This window comes from Lissotriton helveticus, chromosome 3_1, assembly GCF_964261635.1.
Source record: "Lissotriton helveticus chromosome 3_1, aLisHel1.1, whole genome shotgun sequence".
NCBI classification, from domain to species: domain Eukaryota; kingdom Metazoa; phylum Chordata; class Amphibia; order Caudata; family Salamandridae; genus Lissotriton; species Lissotriton helveticus.
In genome coordinates this window covers 327,795,684-327,815,745 of record NC_136061.1, presented here as the reverse complement: position 1 = coordinate 327,815,745, position 20,062 = coordinate 327,795,684, and the positions used below count along the sequence as shown (strand labels likewise).

The window sequence follows — 20,062 nt, the reverse complement described above, 5'->3', positions numbered from 1 at the left end:
TATGTCCTCCGAGGAGGTAAGGAAAGATCTATCAAAAGACCAGATCCTAATGGGAAGCTTAGCCCACCACTCAAGTTCTAACATCATGGAAGAATGGTCAGAAAGATGTGAAGGAGCATAGCCTACATTCTTAACAGAGTCAACCAGGGCACGACTGACTAAGATAATATCTATCCTCGACCGATGTCGATATTTGAGATTTCTAAACGAAAATCCCTGCCTCTGCCCTGCTCTTACCCTCCAAATGTCAACATAGCCATATTGGTTCATACACCCAAGTAGGCAGTTTCTAGATTTTGAAAGAACCTGCTGTCTACTTGTTGGGGACTTATCCAGTAAAGGATTTAACACGATGTTAATGTCGCCAGTTATTATAACCGGCTCTGGAAATTGTAGGAGATGTAAAAATAAAGATTCAAGTACTGAAGGGTCATCACGATTCGGCCCGTAATAACCGACCAATGTTAAAGCTATGCCACCCATCTCAACCGCTGCAATGGCCCATCTCCCGCCAGTGTCCACTTTTGCTGTATGATTTTCATGTTCATGGGTTTTTTAAACAAGATAGACACACCCCTTATATTTAGCGATTGGGAGGTAGAGACTGAGGTATCTAACCACCTATTCTTCTAAACTAGCTCAAGCATCTCACCCTCAATTAGATGTGTCTCCTGGAGTATAATGATCCCCGCATCTACGTCACGTAGGTACTACAGAATTTTATTTGCTCGAGGTTTGGTGCGAAGACCATTTACATTCCAGGAGAAGATCCTGAGCTTACTCATAGCACTGAGAGTAGGTGGTAACAGAAAATGCTGTCGAATGAAACGATGCCCTGTCTAACTGCCGATAAGGAGTAGATTCCTTAACAAACTTTGATTGGAGCTCAATTGAGAACGAGTATTTTTTTCCCTTTTTATCCCAACCCATCACCCCCCAGTGACGCCCAGGCAGAGGATGAGGGCGAAGCAAAGTTTCCATGCCTACGAGCGGCTCCCGCAAAGCGGGGGCCGCGAGGCCTTATGAAGTGTAGAGGGAGGGTACGGGAAGAGTCTCCAGCTGCAGCCAATTCACACACCGCAAGGCCCGCTGGACCTCGCAGTCCCGACCCGGCAGACACAGGGGGATTCACAGCCCCGTAAGTTAAAAGTTGATGTTCCAAATGTCCGTGAGGCAGAGGATGAGGGCGAAGCAAAGTTTCCACGCCTATGAGCGGCTCCCGCAATGCGGGGGCCGCGAGGCCTTATGAAGTGTAGAGGGAGGGTACGGGAAGAGTCTCCAGCTGCGGCCAATTCACACACCGCAAGGCCCGCTGGACCTCGCAGTCCCGACCCGGCAGACACAGGGGGATTTCACAGCCCCGTAAGTTAAAAGTTGATGTTCCAAATGTCCGTGAGGCAGAGGATGAGAGCGAAGCAAAGTTTCCACGCCTACGAGCGGCACCTGTAGCCCATAGAGTGGGTGAGACATCAGCAAATTAAGCCGGAAGGGGTGCATCCCTGGACAAACATTGTTTAGTACTCACATCCTGACCCATCAAGATATAGACATCCGCAGGAGAGCAATAAATTGTTGCATACAACTGTTTCAACAAATCCAAACCCATCAGATTCTCACCACAATTAAAGGTCAACAGTAAATGGACCAACAGTCAATGCAAGGGGACATGAAACGGAGCTAACAACCGGTACACCTGAAAAACCTACCAAAACATTATAATGGCCTAATAGGGCTGCCCCAGGGACAATATGTCAAGAAACAAAACTTTTTGTCGCACATGTGTCCACCAAAAATTCCTTAGTCGAGCCTTGCAAATCTGCCGTGCTATAAGGAGCATGCTGATCTACAGATATTGGAACTGGTACCTCTCCCTGACCTTGGCTGTCTTAGATATAGGACATTCCAGCCGCCTAATCCATGTCATAATCATTATGATAATACTGGCCATCATGAAGGTCATCAAAATAATTATTAGGACGGCCCTGTGAAGTAGTAGCATTCTGAGCTCTGTCTGTCCCACGACCTCTCCCACCAGAACCCCGTCCTCCAGGAGCTGCAACTTTCAGCAAAAGCACAGGGCACTGGCTACACCAATGACCCTCTTCCTTACAATATGCACACTGATTCGACCCTAAAGGTGTCGTTGAAGGCTATCTACTGGTATGTGGAAGCCGTCTCGAAGGACCACCCCGTCCCCTACTATTTCCTCTAAATGCTTGCTGCAACAACACCTTTGCCTTTAAATTCTTATGTTTCTTATCAGTACTATCCTCCTCCTCCTGATCCCGATGTTAATAGTACTGAGCCATATTCAAAATAACTGAGCGGGAAGATGTGGACCAAGTACTTTCAGGCACCTGCAAACAAGTCGTAATTTCAGGAAGAAGATTAGAAACTAACCTGTCGACAAACAATCGAACTTCTCCCTCAATAGACATATCCTGCCCACTATCGTTCAAAAATGTATCTTCGAATCGAGTAAAGTAATCAGACACACTTTCATCCTTCTTCTGTTGACTAGCCGTCAATGTATTCCAGCTTACCTTCTTGGGCAGAATAAGTGAGTGCATACATGTAATAATACGACCAGGCAAAGCAAGTATATCAGCATGAGGCTTATCATCTGGCTTCCTTTCCTGATCCCAACCTTTTATTACATCCCATGTACCACCCAACTCTGCAATATGATATTGAGTATGGACCTGTCTCCAAACATCAACCGGAACTAAGAGACCAAAAAACATTTCTATATTGGCAAGAGTCATCACAGTAGAAGAAGCAGCCTCTGTCAATTCTTTATAATAGGCTGTAAGATTTTTCCTGGGATCGGGCAAATGAGCCTTAAGAGCTAAAACCTCACTTCTTTTCCACGGAGTATAAACCCATTGCTCTTGAAAACGGGCCACAACAACTGGTATAGTAATATTTCCGTGTTGGTCTGTTATTGTTATTGCTGTTTTTTTTTGGGTGATATATAGGATGAACCTCTCACATAGGAAATTGGGACGCCAGAGTAGGACTTTACAATGCAATCTGCCCCTATAGGCAACAAAAGTCGCAATATTTCCAAACACTGAACCTGGCCCCAGATCAGCTGCATATACACACTCTTTAATGTCAAATAGGATTTGAGGGGCTTCCATTCCAAAATGTGTCTGCCAGAGATTGATCAATGTAGTGGACATAAGTTTAAGGGCATGTTGCTGTATAAAGGGTTCAAAATCTTGCATACACTCCAAATATCTTTGACGCTATAAAGTACATTACGGGACCAATACACAGCCCTGAATTTCCCCCAATCCCTGTCCTCGAACCCCCTCACTGGTGTAACAGCATCTAAAAGTGACAGCGGATGAATAACCAAAGAAGGAGACGCAGCTGAATCAAGCGATACAACCGTAGCCAGTGGTTGCGCCGGGGGGAGAAAGAGAGGCGGGCACAGGTGTTGAGACAGGAGGGGTATTAAAAGTCACAGTTGTCAAGGATGGTGAGGGCAAAGGAAGACCGGAACAGTCGGCGCAGACATAATAGGCTACTGTGACTGTAAACGAACGACGGGATATATCCTCTCAGGGGCATAAGGAGGCGGGGGTCGGGCATCTAACAACTCCCCTTCAAGAGTATCGTCTTCTTCTTTAGCTAAATAAAACTTATCAATGTGCAGCCGAAATCTCCTGTACTCACATTCAATTCCAGACTCCTGTTTTGCTTTGTCATAGGCCACAGCTTTCTGTGTTAAGGTTTGCATCCTCCCCTTTCATGTGTCTCTTTCCATCTTCAACCACCTCTGTCTAGCTTCCTTTTGCCAAGTTCTGAGGGAATCATATATAGACTGTCTACTTCTTTTCTTAAATAATTGCATCCTTAAAAACCCAATTTTTTGTTTGTCAAAAGTGCTCATTAACAGCCACTGCAACTCAGCATTGTCCCTCGTATATATCTGTGCCATAATGTACTAAACATGATAGGGCCAAGACCATGCTTCACATACATATCAAAATTAGGGCTGCCGTCAGGAGTCACCGGCTGAGCTTCCTCCAATTGAGCATCTGTAGAACAACCACGACAACACAAATACAAGATTTTGCTAAAACTAGGCATTTTGAACAACAAGATAAGTTTGTTATTCTCCACTGCCAACTCTCCAGACCAAACTTTCAGATCCAAGGGTTTCGCCGTTCAGGACTAACGTAGGGATGACCACTGGGCGGGGCACCTCCCGGTGGGACGGAGGCAGCAGTTACGAGTACCACACTCTTCGTGCAGGGATCCCTGAGCCTTCAGTCCGACCTGACGGTGCTCCCATCGTTCCCTCCAATTACGGACAAGGGATGGGGCATAACCCGAAGGACTACCTGTTCGGGCGCCAACAGAAGGAAATGACCTGCTTTGGATCACCCGAGTCTTTCTGCTAATCCTGCCTGTTATTGTGCCTCTTTCTGCTCACTCTAGACATTTATTCTGCCTCTTGCTGCTGGTTTGGGCCCTTTACAAAACAAGCGCTGGAGCCTGAGCTTGTTTTTTTCTTTAATTTTTGCCGCAAAGGTTTGTGGTACCTTTGAAGTGTGGGGGACCTCAAAAAGGGGCTTTGAAGTGCAAAGAGATCCTCCCTTCCTACCCTGCCTCCAGACTACCTACAGGAGGTAAATCAATCCTTTGTGTGGGAGCAGGACAAAGCCTATTCAAGTGTAAGTGTAAAGCTCTGCCCAGCACCTCCTTCCCATCCTGCCCAGGATGGCTCATTAGGATGTGGATGGCCTATCAATCAGACCTAACCTTCCATTGTGTGTGGCTGTCTAGAGGGCATGCACAAAGCCCAGCTGTCCCCCACCCCATATTTGTATTGGAGACAGACAGCAGGCACACAGGACTACGAGCAGAAACATTCCATCTTTCTAATAGGGGCATTTTTAGAATTGTAATGATAAATAGGACTTTACTTTTAAAGAGGATTTATCATTACAATTCCATAGGTGCTAAACATGACAGCTCTGACTACTTCCAATTGGGAAGTATACGTATTAGGTGTAACAAGGAATCCCCAATATTAACCTATTGGAGGGGTAGGCCTCAATGTAGTGAAAAACGAATTTGGGGGTGATAAAGCCCCCATAGTCCTAAATCCAGCACAAATATCAGCAAACATGCAAAAGGTTTGGGGGCAGACCACCCTAAGGCTGACAGATCTAACAAATGTACTTTTGCTAAGTGGGCGAAACCTGGTCCCTGTAGCTGGCCCACATTAAATTATGGTCAGCCTGAAATTTTGATTTTGTCCTTATCCAGCGCGACCAGATTTCCCTTGTTGGTGTTTAGTGCTTTTTCGTGCTATTTTCACTTATTTCTTCTAAAATCAACATCTTCTCTGGTTCTACTTATTGTATTTATGTTGTTTTCGTGTCAAATAATTTATTACACATTGCCTCTAAGTTAAGCCTGACTGCTTCTTTGCCAAGCCCCACAGAGTAAAGTACAGATTCATTTAGTGACTTTCAGTGGTTCACTTTGCAGGAGGGATTGTGGTTGTTGTCTGACTCAGGTTCACGCAATAGTCAACCAGCAACCTAATTTCTCACAAACTATATATATACATACATACACAACACACACACACACACATATGTTTTGTGTGCTTGCTGACCATGCTTTAGATAAGGTGAATAATTGAACCAATCACTTGGTATAAACAACATAATTCCAAAGTCACTATCATGCAATTTGAATATTCTAAATAAGGACCATTCTCATGAGCATTGCTTGATCAAAATCCAAAAATATGTATTATGAATCATTACTAAAACACACCCTTTCATAAAAATATTTTTTTCTGTCATTTTTTTACTTAGGATCGGGAGCTTCCAAGACTAATAAGAGGTCGAGTCCACAGATGTATGGGAAATTATGACAAAAAAAGAAACCTTTTTAAGTGTGTTTCAGTAAGACCCGCCTCAGTAGCAGAGCAGAGAACTTTCCCAGAATTCATTAAAGCTTCAGATGCTGAAATCAAGCAGTATGTGAAATCGCTGCACGAGATCTAGATATTTAGTTTATTATACTAGTTTTACACTTTATAATGTAGTATTGTGACCAAGCCCACCTCATTTATTTTACAATTTTTCTTAGAGAAATACTGTTAAATAAAACATAATGTCTCATCAATAACTCTTCTGAGAACTTAAAGGCTCATTACGATGGCGGAGTCCCATAATATGATGGCGGGTGACTCGTTGGTTAAGCGTGGCGGTCATAAAGACCACCCGCCCTGGTTCCAACAGTCAGTCCTTTTCCGACTGCCTTTCGGAACAAAAACATTAGCTAATATAACAGCGGTGCCTGCAGGTTTAGGATATCCCTTTCCAGTGTTTGTTTTGCTGCGGACAACCTGCTGAAAAACGAATGGTGGTAATGGATATGGGGGCCAGTAGCAGGCCCCCATCAATGCCAGGTGCAGGACCTATGGTGCCCCCCTACATATCCCTGCGCCATGTGGCAGGAACCGCAGGGTGCCTGCCACATAGTGCAGGGATGTGTCTACACCCTCTATTTTGCATTACGGTGGGTGCTGCTGACCGCATCCCTGCCACAATGCAAAATATAGGTGATGCGACCGCCGTGGTGGCGGTCGCATCATGATTAGGATTGTGGGGAGGCCGTCTCATAGGCGGCCGGTCCCAAATCTGTATCGTAATGAGGCCCTTAGTTATCACCGTTATGTTTTCCTTCCTGCCCTACTATCCCAGCAGGTTCAAAATTTAAAACCACCTTACCAATAAGATGTTTAAATTCCTCTTGTGTGGTTAGTTAAGTCAGCCTTGAAATATAACATTTTCCAGTATGACACTATTTTTTAAATACTGACATAAGAAATTATAAAAAAAAATGTACACAGTCTGTTTGCAATTTTAACTCACAAGTTATATTGTGCCTGCTTCTTTCTCAGCTGTTTCTTCTGAGCTTTTGTTTAGTACTTTTATTGTGGTTTACAAAGCCTTCAGATTTGCACAGAGCGTCGATGAAAAAAACATTTCACCATTTTTGCCACTGGCGCCTGCTGAAACTCCTGCAAGTGATCCATGCTGAGTTATTGCTGTTTATAGATTATATTGAGTTACAGCAACTCCTTCCCTTTAGGCCTAGTTACGTTGACTATAATTAAGTGGCATGCATTGGAAAAAGGTGCTGCAGAGTTGCTCATGGGTGCTGAATAGCTGGAACTTTCTGCTTTACCATCGAGAACTTACTTATTACTGGCTCCATGGAAAAGTCATATTTAAGGTCCTGTGGATTTGACAAAGACCGGTGAATAACAAAACTCAATAATTACATGCAAGCTTTTCCAAAACAATGAATGCTAAGTTACACTGAGCTTGTTGGTTAAGTATGTAGTTTCTTGTCCAACTTTGATTTTTAATATTTGTTGCTAACAGTTTATCTGTAGGCCACTTGGTATACTTGGCTCTTTCCCTCAAACAGTCTGTCGTCCCATCCAGAATATTATCTTTTTGTAGAAGTTGGTCTCAAGGATGTGCATGGGGAGTAGAACTAATAAATAGTCTGTGCAGTAAAGAGTGCACTGTTTTTATCAAGAGAAACAAACCACGGTAGGATTTCTAGTTTGCGTATCGTTTAAAATTTGCTATTAAGCGTGGCATTCTCACCTGTCTATTGTTTGAGTTTGTAACTATTTTAGAATGTTGAACATCACTAATACTTATAACCCTAGTGAAAAGAACCTCTTTGGAGTCAATATATAGAAAGAGATAAGATGTATATTGAATATGATTTCGTAGGGAGGGAGCTGTCAGCTATCTATCGCAATCAGCGCTCTCTATATTCCATGGAACAGAATCTTCTCATGGTATTCCATGAGTTCTCCTAAGCCTGAGATGCAACACATCTACCTCCTCAACAATTAACCAAACTAAATTGAGATTAACACATATTGTTGAACAACAAAAAAAGATTACTCTAGAATATCGTACAAGTCCTTGAACAACAAATAAGTATGGAATCTGAGCTAACATTTCTTGACATAATTAGGATAGGTTAATGCCTCTCATAAATCTTAGCCGATCCTGGTGCTTTTATGAACTTTTGGCATAGAGCCCTTGGGATCTAGGAGTGCTACTGCCACTGGTCTTTCCATCCTTTGCACTTTCTAAAATGCATCCTCGCTTTTAACCACTTTTTTACAATTCCACACATTCCCATCACTCGAGAATAGTGTAGGAGTTTACCTTTACCATATGCAGTGGTTAAAACAACGTAGGCAATCCCTTCTTTACCTTCCTTCCTTTCTTCACTCGCACCGAGTCACCCACCTGTAAACCTCCTTTACAAATGACATCCTGCATCTCTTCCTCTTTTTCCTTATGCAAACTGTCTTTCTTCACTTCCTTCCTCTCATTAATTCAAAAGGCACTATGTCAGTGACACCGTTAGGAGTGATGCAATACGCCCACTCTAACTTGTTTATAGCACTTCTCCATGGACATCCTCGTTGAACAGCCAACTGTAAAGCCTCCTTTAAAGTATGTTTCCACCTCTCAACAAGGCCATTACTTTCGGAATAATATACAAAAGAACACCTTTTAAAAAAAATCCTTTATTGTCTGAGACACAAATTGCACACCATTGGCCATCACAATGATCTCTAGAACACCGTCCCTTTGCCACAATTTCTCTAGAAACTTGATTATGTCTGCAAAGGTAACCTGATTATAGAATATGACTCTAGCCATCTGGAAAAATATTCAATTATTATCATAGCACATTTGGGATGTGTCCACAGACAGGCCATTTTATCAGATTCCACAGGAGGGTATACTATGGTCTTTTGTGACTTGCAGTCTCTTATATATCTCTCCACCTCATGGCCAAGACCTGCTCACCATGGAACGACTGAGCAAAAACGGACACTTTACCTTTCCTAGGCTAGCCTTGTTGCCAGTGAAATGAACCTCCACCACATTGCAGAGAAATTAATTTTTCCGTGGTGTTCCGTGAGTTTTCCCAAGCATGAGATGTAACACCCAGCCTAAGGATTATGGTCTTTCCAAAGGGAAATTGTACATTGTGTCTGTTCGAACCATGTCAAAACCTTGCTTAATGATCTCCACCAACAAACCTCACTGAAACAAGCAATAAAGGTGTTAGGCGCGCTGCTGACTGATGAAAGCGCTATAAAAATGCCTGAAGATGAAGTTACTCAACATTTGGTGGTGTAACTATGCCATTTTAGCTCAAAAACACCAAATTCCGTTGTTTATAGAGTCTATGCATATGTTGTTTTCAATCCACTCATTAAAATTTGCTGAAACACATACTTTGCTGTTTGAAAATGTGATTCCCATTCTGCTACTCAAATAGTACTGTGATAACAATTTGTGCTCTGTATCCAAAACATTTAGGGGCCTGATTACGAATATGGTGGTCACGTTTTGTAGAAGGGTGCAGTTAATATAGCACATCCTCCCCAACTATAAATCTCAATCATCTTTTATTTCTCCTAGCAAAATGGCACAATCTCACAGCTTTTGTGTAATATAATAAGCTAGCTATACTGAGCTAATGTATAATAAGACATTATTCTCTAACAAAATAGATTTTGAATTCTTGGCATGTTACTGGGTTAACTAAGCACACATTTAGTTTTTGGGTGAAAGAGTTGTTAGAGAAAACTTATGTGTAAAGTAAATAATTGATACAGTTGGTAGTGCTGTATCATACATAATTGGAGACGTTCGTTCAGAAAGGTGTACATCACTAAGGAAAGGCTAATCAGACTGTTTAGGGCCCTCTTTGATTGCTATTAAATCTGTCACTTTCATATTGGAACATTATATTTCCAGCGCGCATATCCCTCTTACTGTTAAACATTTGGAGTCTTCTTCAGGCTTATTGATGTCATCATTTTCCATCTTGATGAAAGAGTGAAAATTCAGGTTATAGTCCAAAATTAACAGGCATTAATGGAAGCAAATTCCTAATGTTAAGTGGTTTATAAATACTGTAGCATTATTCCACCTTTTATGTTTTCTTTTTTCAATAAGTGTTGCTCTGTATCTGTTATAAAATATTTTAAGGCCTCATATTAAATTTCACTTTTGTGATACTTCATATAGTTATTATTTACTTGGTAATATATATAGGCATTACTTACTTGTAGGCATCCAAATGTTTATAATAAGTGTGTTTTTCTAAGATATTGTTTGCTAGTATTATTTACTAAGATAACTTCTCCTTTCATTGTGTTTCTGGGCAGATGATGAATATTTCTGCAAGTATTCACGCGTTGCAGTCCTGACGATTTAAGGAAACATTTATGTTCTCCCTGCAGTGTTCAAAGACATTCCCATCATTTAAGTAAAATAACTTACCTGACCTATTTCAATCTAACAGGGGGTCCTTTACTCAGGGCTTTGAAATTAACTTTATTTTTTAGACCCAGCTCAATATCAGTCATTACCTATTGAATTTGTTTTTTAAAGTAATTGTTCATGTAACCTAAACTCTCTGCCATATTTTTACAGTAAAATGTGTGTATGACAGGTAACATTTCAGTGTCATAAGAATCCAGGCAATTCTTAAAGCTCTTTGTACAAGACTGTTGCAGATAATCGAATAATCACCACTTTAATTAATGCTTCTATTATTGCTGATATAGTTAGCTATGTGCTTTTTCTCTTAGCTAAACCTGCATACACAGCGTACAGTGTAGTATAGTTGGCAGGTTGCACATCTTTTCCTCCTGTAAATAATTCCTCAAATCTGTTCAGTAATATATGTTGAAATAAAGAGGTAATTTGTTGTTTCTTAAAGCAGGTAATCTTTCCTTTAGTTTAGTCTTACAAAATTGTACATAGATTTTGCTCACCATCAGTACCTGTTTCATGCACGGCGAGCAGCAATGGGAGTTCTTTTAAGGCTTCCTAAGTCACACATTGTGATATGAATCTTAGTTACTTTGATGTCCTAAGACTACCCTGTCTACCAAACTCGCAGCTCGCCAGCTGTATATAGAGTTGGGTAAACTGCCCAGCTCCAACAAGAGCCTGAGGACCTTTTCGTTGGTGGAGCATCAGCTGGTTCCACTGGCGAAAACCTTTGACTGATGACCCAACTGACATTGGGCCATCAGTCAAAGTAGCTCAGAGGGTCCAAACTATTTTGGGCAGATGTGTTGGTGTGCTTTGTTCCTCGTTTTGAATACCAGGTAAAGCCTAATGGTCCCAAAGATGAAAGCTAAAAATTACCCCCACTCACAGCAGGCCCGGCTCCAGGAATTTATATTTGGGTGGGCCAAGGGTGCATTTGGGTGGGCCACTGCGGGCTCAATTTGTCGCATATATGTCTGGGCAGGCCTGCTTCAGAGCCTGCCTTTATCACTTCTTAGTCTTACAAGGCCCAGTAAGACGCACTCTTTTCCAAATCTCTTTCTAAATATGATTACTCTCAAAAAGTGTTTTTCCATGTAATGTTCCTTTGATGGGAATAGGAGGTTTCTAAGGTGGGAGTATCAGGCAAGTGACACTTCTCGGGCTCCCTCCGTGCGAGCCTTTACTGAGAATCCCTCTTCATTACTACCTCAACCTGACCCCGGACTCTGCCATGCACTCCCTTACAGGTTTGATTATCCACTACTCCTCTCCAGTGCACCTTATCTCACAGCTAACCTTGGGCCCCAGCCCCATATCAGGCACCATTGGGCTCCACTTTCATTTTTCCGGGTAGAAACACTAGTAAAATCACCTTTAAACTTAAAATATTGAATATAGCAGTAAATATAATTAGTACGCACTTTTAAGTATGTTCCACAGTAGCCCTTATGTCCCGACTGCTAAATAAATAAACAACAACAGAAAGGCCATGAGAGGGCTGCTTTAGTGCTGATGCAAAAGTATTTTTTGGTGCCACATCAATTACCTCTTTCTCCGTAAATACCTTTACAACCACCTTCCAACAGTGCCCCTCATCTCTCCGTAGCCCCCCATTGACCTCCTTCTCAAACTCCCTCACTGCCACCCTCTAACAAAGCCCCTCATCTCTCCGTAGCCCCTCCCCCTCATGACCTCCTCCTCAGACTCCTTCACTACCACCCTCCTCCAGTGCCCCTCATCTCTCTGTAGCCCCTCCCCTCATGACCTCCTCCTCAGACTCCTTCACTACCACCCTCCTCCAGTGCCCCTCATCTCTCCGTAGCCCCTACCCCTCATGACCTCCTCCTCAGACTCCTTCACTACCACCCTCCTCCAGTGCCCCTCATCTCTCCATAGCCCCTCCCCCTCATGACCTCCTCCTCAGACTCCTTCACTACCACCCTCCTCCAGTGCCCCTCATCTCTCCGTAGCCCCTCCCCCTTATGACCTCCTCCTCAGACTCCTTCACTACCACCCTCCTACAGCGCCACTCATCTCTCCGTAGCCCCTCCCTCAAATGCATTTCATTTGTTGTATAGCACTACTCATATCAGTGTAGGGTGTCACAGTACTTTACATCACGCACACATTATACAGAGACAATCAATCATGCAGGTATGTAAATCAGTCTGCAGGGAATGTCACATAAGCCATTGAGGATTACAAGGTGCAGGAATCCATACTGGTGGGCAGTATATATTTTTTTGAAAAGAGATTTTATTAGTTGCATGACAGAAATACATCGCGGAATTCTCTGAGCACCAGAGACAATCACTAGAGCAATGACCAATAATACAGCATGCAAACATTTTCATAGGCGGTGAATCAGGAGAAGAGTGTAATCAAAGAAATGTCCAATAGTACCAGAAACCCCTCCGCCCTCGTCCACCCACCCTCAACTCCCCCCCCACCCCCCACGCGTGCTGCTGCCTGCTCCGTCCGTTTCGTGCCATGCGCTGCAGATTGTTCGCCAGTACAAAGGCCGTAAGGCCGTCAGACATACTGTGTGGCCTCCTCCTCCAAGGGTGGGTCCAGGGTCCAGGCCTCGATAGTCCGCCCACCTCTTCCAAATTTTATAGTGCTTGAGGGGGCACCCCCGTGCGACATAGACAGGCTGCTCCAGACCCATACAAAAATCCATCCCATTCTGCCAAGCTGTAAAGGTGGGAGCATGAGGCGCCTTCCAGGATCTCGCTATGTCCCTCTTTGCCAAGGTCAGACCCAGAAGTAGTAAGTGACGCTTGTATCTGTTCCCCCCTACACCAGCCAGCACATGAAGGAGCGCCAGTTTGGGGTCCCTCTGCAGCTCCCAGGCCAGTACCTCACTCAAACACCGGAACACTCTGTCCCAAAACCTCTGAAGAGCCCCACAGCTCCACACTGTATGCAGCAGCGTACCCACCGCTGAGTCGCACCTAAGACATGTCGGGGATGCAATCAAACCCGCCCTCCACAAGCGCTGCCTAGTGTAATATGTACGGTGTAGGTACCGGAATTGTATCAGTCGCAAGCGCGTGGAGACGGCCGCTCCCCTAGGCCCTTCTAGAGCTTCCACCCAATCGTCCTCGTCAAGCTCCCCAACATCCTGCTCCCATTGGGTCCTAAGGTGGGCAAGGTCTGGAGTACTATGGCGCACCAGAGTTTGGTATATGCGGGAGATCTTTTTGTCCGGCAACTCCCCCATAAAGACCTTGGCCTCAATGGGATTAAAGTCCGGCATATCTTCCACGTCTCGGATATATGGGGTAAGGGCATGCCGGAACTGGAGGTACTTGTAGAATTGGGCATGTGGCATGTCAAACTCCTCCCGCAGCATAGCAAAGGATTTGAGGGCCCCCCCGACATAGCGTCTCCCAGAGTAGATATTCCTATCATGTCCCATTGCCGAAAGCCCACCAGGGCCGCCAGTTGAGGCAGTCTACCATTCTGCCACAATGGGGTTTCCAGGGTCAGGACATTCCACCAACCCATCCTGCGTAGGGCCTGCCGCCAGATCTGGAAAACCACCTGCGTGATGGACGGCAGCGATCTCCGGAGGGGCGCCGAGTACAGCAGCGTATGTAGGGAGGCAGAGCCCATAAGGTAGCGCTCCACCGCATATGCAGGATCCCCCCTGTCCGCGTACCACCAGTCATTTAGTACCAGGAGATGTGATGCTTGATAGTATGACAGTACGTCAGATGTGGCAAGACCCCCGGTATAGGTGGAGCGGAAACAAGTCCGCAGAGCAACCCGTACCGCACCTCCTTCCCACAAGAATCCGCTCAAGGTCGCGTTCAGGCGCCGAAACCAAGTGCGCGGGACCAACGCCGGATGGTTCTGTAGTTGATACAATAAACGTGGGAGCGCGACCATCTTAAAGATGGCAGATCTACCCTGAATGGAGAGCGGCATCCTGGCCCACACCTTGACATCATCCCGCGTATGGTCCCAAACCGGGGCGATATTGCGCTCCAGGGCCACCGAGGTGTCCTCCGTGAGGTATACTCCGAGATATTTCACACCTTCAGCCGTCACCTGCAGCCCATCAGCCCACTCACCCAGTGGTTGCGGACCCCCTAGAGTCCAGAGTGTGGACTTCCCAGGATTCATATAGAGCCCCGATGTTTCACCAAAAATATGTAGGATCCGCAGAATGCGAGGCCCAGAGCGATCCAAGTCGGAAAGAAAAAATAGCACATCATCTATCCGCCACTCCCGGTGACCACTGGAAGCCCCTCATTTGGGCATCCATCCGCACCCACGCCGCAAGGGGCTCCATTGCTAGCGCAAAAAGGTATGGGGAGAGGGGGCACCCCTGTCTGGTTCCCCGCCGAATGCTGAATGAGCGAGAGACGCCACTGCCTACGTGAACCGCCGCCATCAGGTCTGTATAGAGGAGGCGTAGATAGGCCATGAAACGGGGACCCAGGTTCAGTCGACCCAAGAGAGCGAACAGGTAGGTCCAGCTCAGGGAGTCAAACGCCCTATCCATGTCTGCCAACAGCAACGCTGTTCTCTCTCCCAAGCCCCGCCAGGCCGAGATCGCAACCTGGGCTCGCCTAATGTTATGCCTAGTGGCCCGCTGGGGCATGAAGCCGGCCTGGTCCGGATGGACCAAGTCCGTAATGGTGGGCAGTATATTTTAAGAGGGTCTGGGAAAGCACAACTGTAGGATTTAAAGAGTATTCCATGAGGGTCAGCTTGACTGTATATCTGCCCAAAAATACTCATTTAAGCAACATTAGAATAATGAAAGACTGAGGAAGTCTAACTATATCACAAAACAAAAAAAGCAAAGTTCTAACTCTACCGTTCATGTTTATATGCAGCTCTTTGGTGACAGTTCATTGTTCACTGTTTTATGTGAGGGTTGTAACTTCTGAAGTGCAAGTAACACAAGGATCTCTGTGAAAAAGCAGTAACTCACTGAGCTTCCACATTAAATACAGTTCATCTGCATTTAAAAACGACTAACAGACAAATGATTGCTCTCCATCAGGATCATTAATCACCAGGGTTATCTGGGCATTTTCTATTGTCTTATTGTTGTCCTGCGTCAGCCATGATAATGATAAAAACTGTTCAAATTAAGCACACACTGACTTTATTTAATAACTGTACAATGAATTAAAATAATTAAAGTAAAAAACATAAAAGCAAACAGCTAAAAAATAACCACTGTAAAAAATATGAAGGCATCTAATAAAGTGTAGGTACTGTGCCACGAAGTATGTGTCCTGCTGGGCCTGTGCAGATTTAAAGAAGAAAAACAAATAGTAACACATTCTCTTACCTACTCCATAAAACAAACTTTGTGTCACAGACAGATCTGATAAGCAGCTGCAGGGGTCAGGAAAGGTGAATAGGAATAAATAAACTTTTCTCCTGCGCATAGAAAATGAAATATCTACACAGCAGAACAGTAGGCAAAGGTGACCGTTGTCCTTTCGCCAGTGGAGATGAAGGGGTGAAAAAATAAACAGAGCCTTGTTAACATATCAATGGTCTTTTAAAGACCTGTAAAGTACTCGGGTGCGGCTGCGATCATCTCAAGAACTGTCTGTGTGTGTGCTCGCCAGGGAAGCTGTCTCAGTCCGGCGCACACACACACAGACGGCCCTTTGAGCCAAATGCCGTTGTGCGCATGCCTTCAAGGCCTCACTGTGAGGGCCAAGGCTCCTGTTTGTGTGGGCCAGGCTCATGTTTGGGTGGGCCTGGCCCACCCTCTAGAACCGGGCCTGACTCACAGGGAGAAAGCTCTGAACATATAGGCAACATTTATTTTCAGTTTTTCTTAAATGAACTTAATGTTGTAAATTTGTTTCTTAAGAACCACGAACATTAAATATGAAAACTGCTCACTGCACTTTCAGGGCCTTTAAAGGAGCCCCCATAATGGCAGCTCTGGTGAAGCTCTGGTGAAGACGAAGAGATCTGCCTGGTGGGGGTATTGTGGTTGATCTTCGGTGAAGAAATTGAAGTAAATTAAATCCATCTGCTGTCCTGGAAGATCGGTGGACCAGACAGTAATCTGTAAATAAGGCTCTTTGTCTCCCACCATAAATTCAGTAAAGGTGCTTGCGCTGGTGTGCTTACTCTGACACCTTTATGTGGTTGTGCACACACTCACACTTTTTTCTGTATTTTGCTTCCAGTTTCATTCTGCTGACCACCAGTCCAGTATTACTTTTCCTTCTACTTTAGCTTACAGAATGTTGTACCACTGCAACAGAGAACTATCATCTTGTTGCATTAGACTTCTACATACACGACTGACATTTTTAGTGGTTAACTGTAAAATATATACACACACACACATATATAGGGCAGTAGCTACTCTGTAGTTATAGTTAGGCTGACTAGAGATAGGGAATTTTGGAATTTGTGTCCATTATTAACTGTGCACCTGTTTGAGGAATGTGTGCAAAACTTTGCAGACTTGCTGCCCCTGTTTCATTTTGGTAGAACTGAAAGTTTTGCGGTGTTTGGTCAAGGAGGTGCAAAGTTCAAGGAGGTGCAAAGTAAAAAAGGAGGGTACCAAAACAGGGATGAAATGTAATGCATTTTCCATAGACTTTTGTATTTTAAGTAGTGTGAAAAACGTCAGCTTCTTAAGTATGACATTTGGCAGTATTACATATAAGGGGGTGCAGATGATTCTATGGGGTAGTACAGGTAAGTAGAGTAAATATCTTTTAGGTTATAATGATTTTAAACTTAGTGATATCCTGTAGCATTATACTACTAAAAGTACCAAGGAAGCCCAAAAAAGAAACTAGACTGCAAATGTAAAGTTTCAGATTTACTACAACTGAAAGACACATTATAAGTCACATTCTAATGGAAACCTATAAACAAATACATATTGAATACATCTTAATCTACATAAGTTTTCTTGCCATGTTCTCTGGCTCACAAAATAAAACTGGCCCGTCCGACAGGCAAACAAAAAACATTTTTGTTATGCACCCCTGTGCAACAAAATGAAAATGTACCTACCAATGAGCCACACAAATTACTATTTGGAGAGCATGATCATTGACCACTAGGAAATATAATAATCTCAATTTGTATAGCCATACCAATGATTGCCTTTCATTCAATTTGGGCTTCATATGTCGCACATTCCTACTAAAAGTAACAAGGCAGCCCAAAAAATAAACTAGGCGGCATATGTAAAGTTTTAGATTTACAACATGAATAACTGAAAGACCCATTTATGGTCACATGCTAATGGAAACATATAAACAAATAGAATACATCCAATCTACAAACGTTTTCTTTTCATACTCCCTGGCTCACAAAATATAACTTTGCCCAGCAAGCCAACCAAAAACCAACTTCCTTTTGTACTCCTGTGCAATTAAATGGAAAAATGACCTAACAGTGATTAGGAAAAAAATAATATTCTCAGTTTTTATGACAATAACAATGCTTGTCTTTCATTCACTTTGGCCTTCATATGTAGCAGAATCCCACTAAGCATATCAAGGAAGCCCAAAGAATAAAATAGACTGCATATGTAAAGATTCAGATTTACCACAGGAACAACTGAAAGACCTATTTATGGTCACATGCTAATGGAAACCTGTAAACAAATACATAACGAATAGAAAACATATTAATCTACATAATTTTTCTTTGCATGCTCTCTGGCTCACAAAATAAAACTGTGCCCAACAAGCTAAACAAAAAACATCTTCCTTATGTACTCCTCTGCAACAAAATAGAAACGTTACCTAGCAGTGAGCTACACAAGCTACTATATGTAGGACATGAAAATTATCCGTTAGGGAAAAAAAGATACTCTTCATTTTTATAACTACATTGATTGGATTTCATTCACATGCTTCACATGTAGCACAATCCTACTAAAGCCCCTAAAAAAACTATACTACGTATGTAAAGTTTCAGAATTACTAAATGAACAACTAAAAGATACATTTATGGGCACATGATTATGTAAACCAATAAACAAATACTATAGATAAAAAGAAAGAAATCACATTAAATCTGAATGCCACTCTGTAGGTATAGTTAGTGTTCCCAAAGATTTGTATTCCTCGGATATTAGCTCCCTAAAAGTTTCCCCAAGTTTGATAACCACCACAAAACTTTCCAGACCTATAGCATTTTCTACATTTTGTGGTGAATCGGTAAGAGGGTGCAAAGATAAAAGGGGGTCACAAAATGCGTTTTTCACCAATGCATTTTCCGTAGAGTATTTATTTGATGGCTGAATTGATGTACATGACATTTGGCAGGATTATACATTATGGTGCAGAGATGATGCTTTTTGGATACTGCAGTTACTTTGGGTAAGTGTTTTAAGTTATAAGGCATTCAAACATAGTGATACCTGTCATGCTGTACTATTGCGGAATTTCACAAAATGTTGTTAAACTACCATGGTACATGGCCGTAAACCTATTTAAGAATACATTAGAAAATAAAAATAAAGTTCCCTACCTATTACCATTTTAATAAAGTGGTAATAGATAGGGACCTACTACTTACCTACTACTTACCTAAGGCCCTAACACTGAACACAGCCAAAGTGTAGTAAAAACACTATCGTTGTCTTTTGATTCTTTAAAAACAGACATTACCCAATTATATACTGGCTTGTCATCGCCATATACCAAGGCATACAGTAAAGTGTTCATGGTATACTGTGCCCCAAAATATAAGTAGACCTAGTTGTATTATTGGATTGCGGTACTCTTGCATCACTCATGGTGCCGCATGAGCAGTGCAATACTTAAGTCAGATTTACAAAGGATTGTAAGTCCACCATATGTGGCCCTGCGTAGATTGGTAAATCTGGAGAAGCGCAAGGCATTGTAATTCAAAGTTGTGCGTTACTCTGCACACCATAAGATACATTGCTGCTAAAGGCTGCATACATCCATTTGCCACCCCACTCTAGCCACTCCACTATACCCTGTTCCACTCTACTCCACTCCACTCTATGCCTCACCACTGTATGAGACTCTACTCCTCTTCACTCTACGCTAATACACTGTACGCTACTCCAGTCTACGACACTCCACTGGATGCTACTCCACTATAAGCTATTCCACTCTATGCCATTCTACTGTACGCCACACCACTCTACCCAATTCCACTGTATGTCACTCCACTCTACAACACTCCACTGTATGCTATTCCACTGTATGGCACTCCACTCTACATCACTCCACTGAATGCTATTCCACTGTATGGCACTCCACTCTACAGAATCCACTCTACACCACAACAGTGTAAGGCACCCCACTCTATGCCACTTTATTCTATGCTATTCGATTCCACCCCAATGTACGCCCTCCAATATATATGCTATAGCACTCTACCCCACACCACTGTATGCCACTCGTCTACACCACTCCATTACACCACACTTCATTGTACCCTACTCCACTATACACTATTACACTCTACACCACTCCACTGTACAAGCTCCGCTCTATACCCCTCCACTCTGTTATTACTTTGTACACAACTTCACTCTATGCCAGTCCAAACTTTGCTATTACACTGTATACAACTCCACTCTACGCCTTTTCTGTGTATGCCAATCCACTATACTCTACTCCAGTATATGCTATTTCACTCTATGCCATTCCACTGTAAGCCACTTCACTCTGTGGTAAATTAAATGT

At 43.3% G+C, this 20,062-nt stretch overlaps 1 protein-coding gene across 13 annotated transcripts in view; it reads left to right on the top strand.

Moving 5' to 3' along the window:
* The window catches only part of SPATA22 (spermatogenesis associated 22), a 1,667,071-nt gene that overhangs the window by 983,177 nt on the left and 663,832 nt on the right, over positions 1–20,062 (top strand). Inside the window, exons 8-9 of one of the 13 annotated variants that reach the window (XM_078679928.1) lie at positions 5,847–6,010; positions 10,265–10,820. The exons of 10 other annotated variants lie outside the window; for them this stretch is intronic. In XM_078679928.1, the coding sequence (XP_078536054.1) occupies positions 5,847–6,010; positions 10,265–10,268 (168 nt within the window). In that variant the 3' untranslated portion in view covers positions 10,269–10,820. Of the gene's footprint in view, positions 1–5,846; positions 10,821–20,062 lie in introns of those variants that run through there. 2 more of the 13 variants (XM_078679934.1, XM_078679927.1) reach the window with 2 other exon arrangements.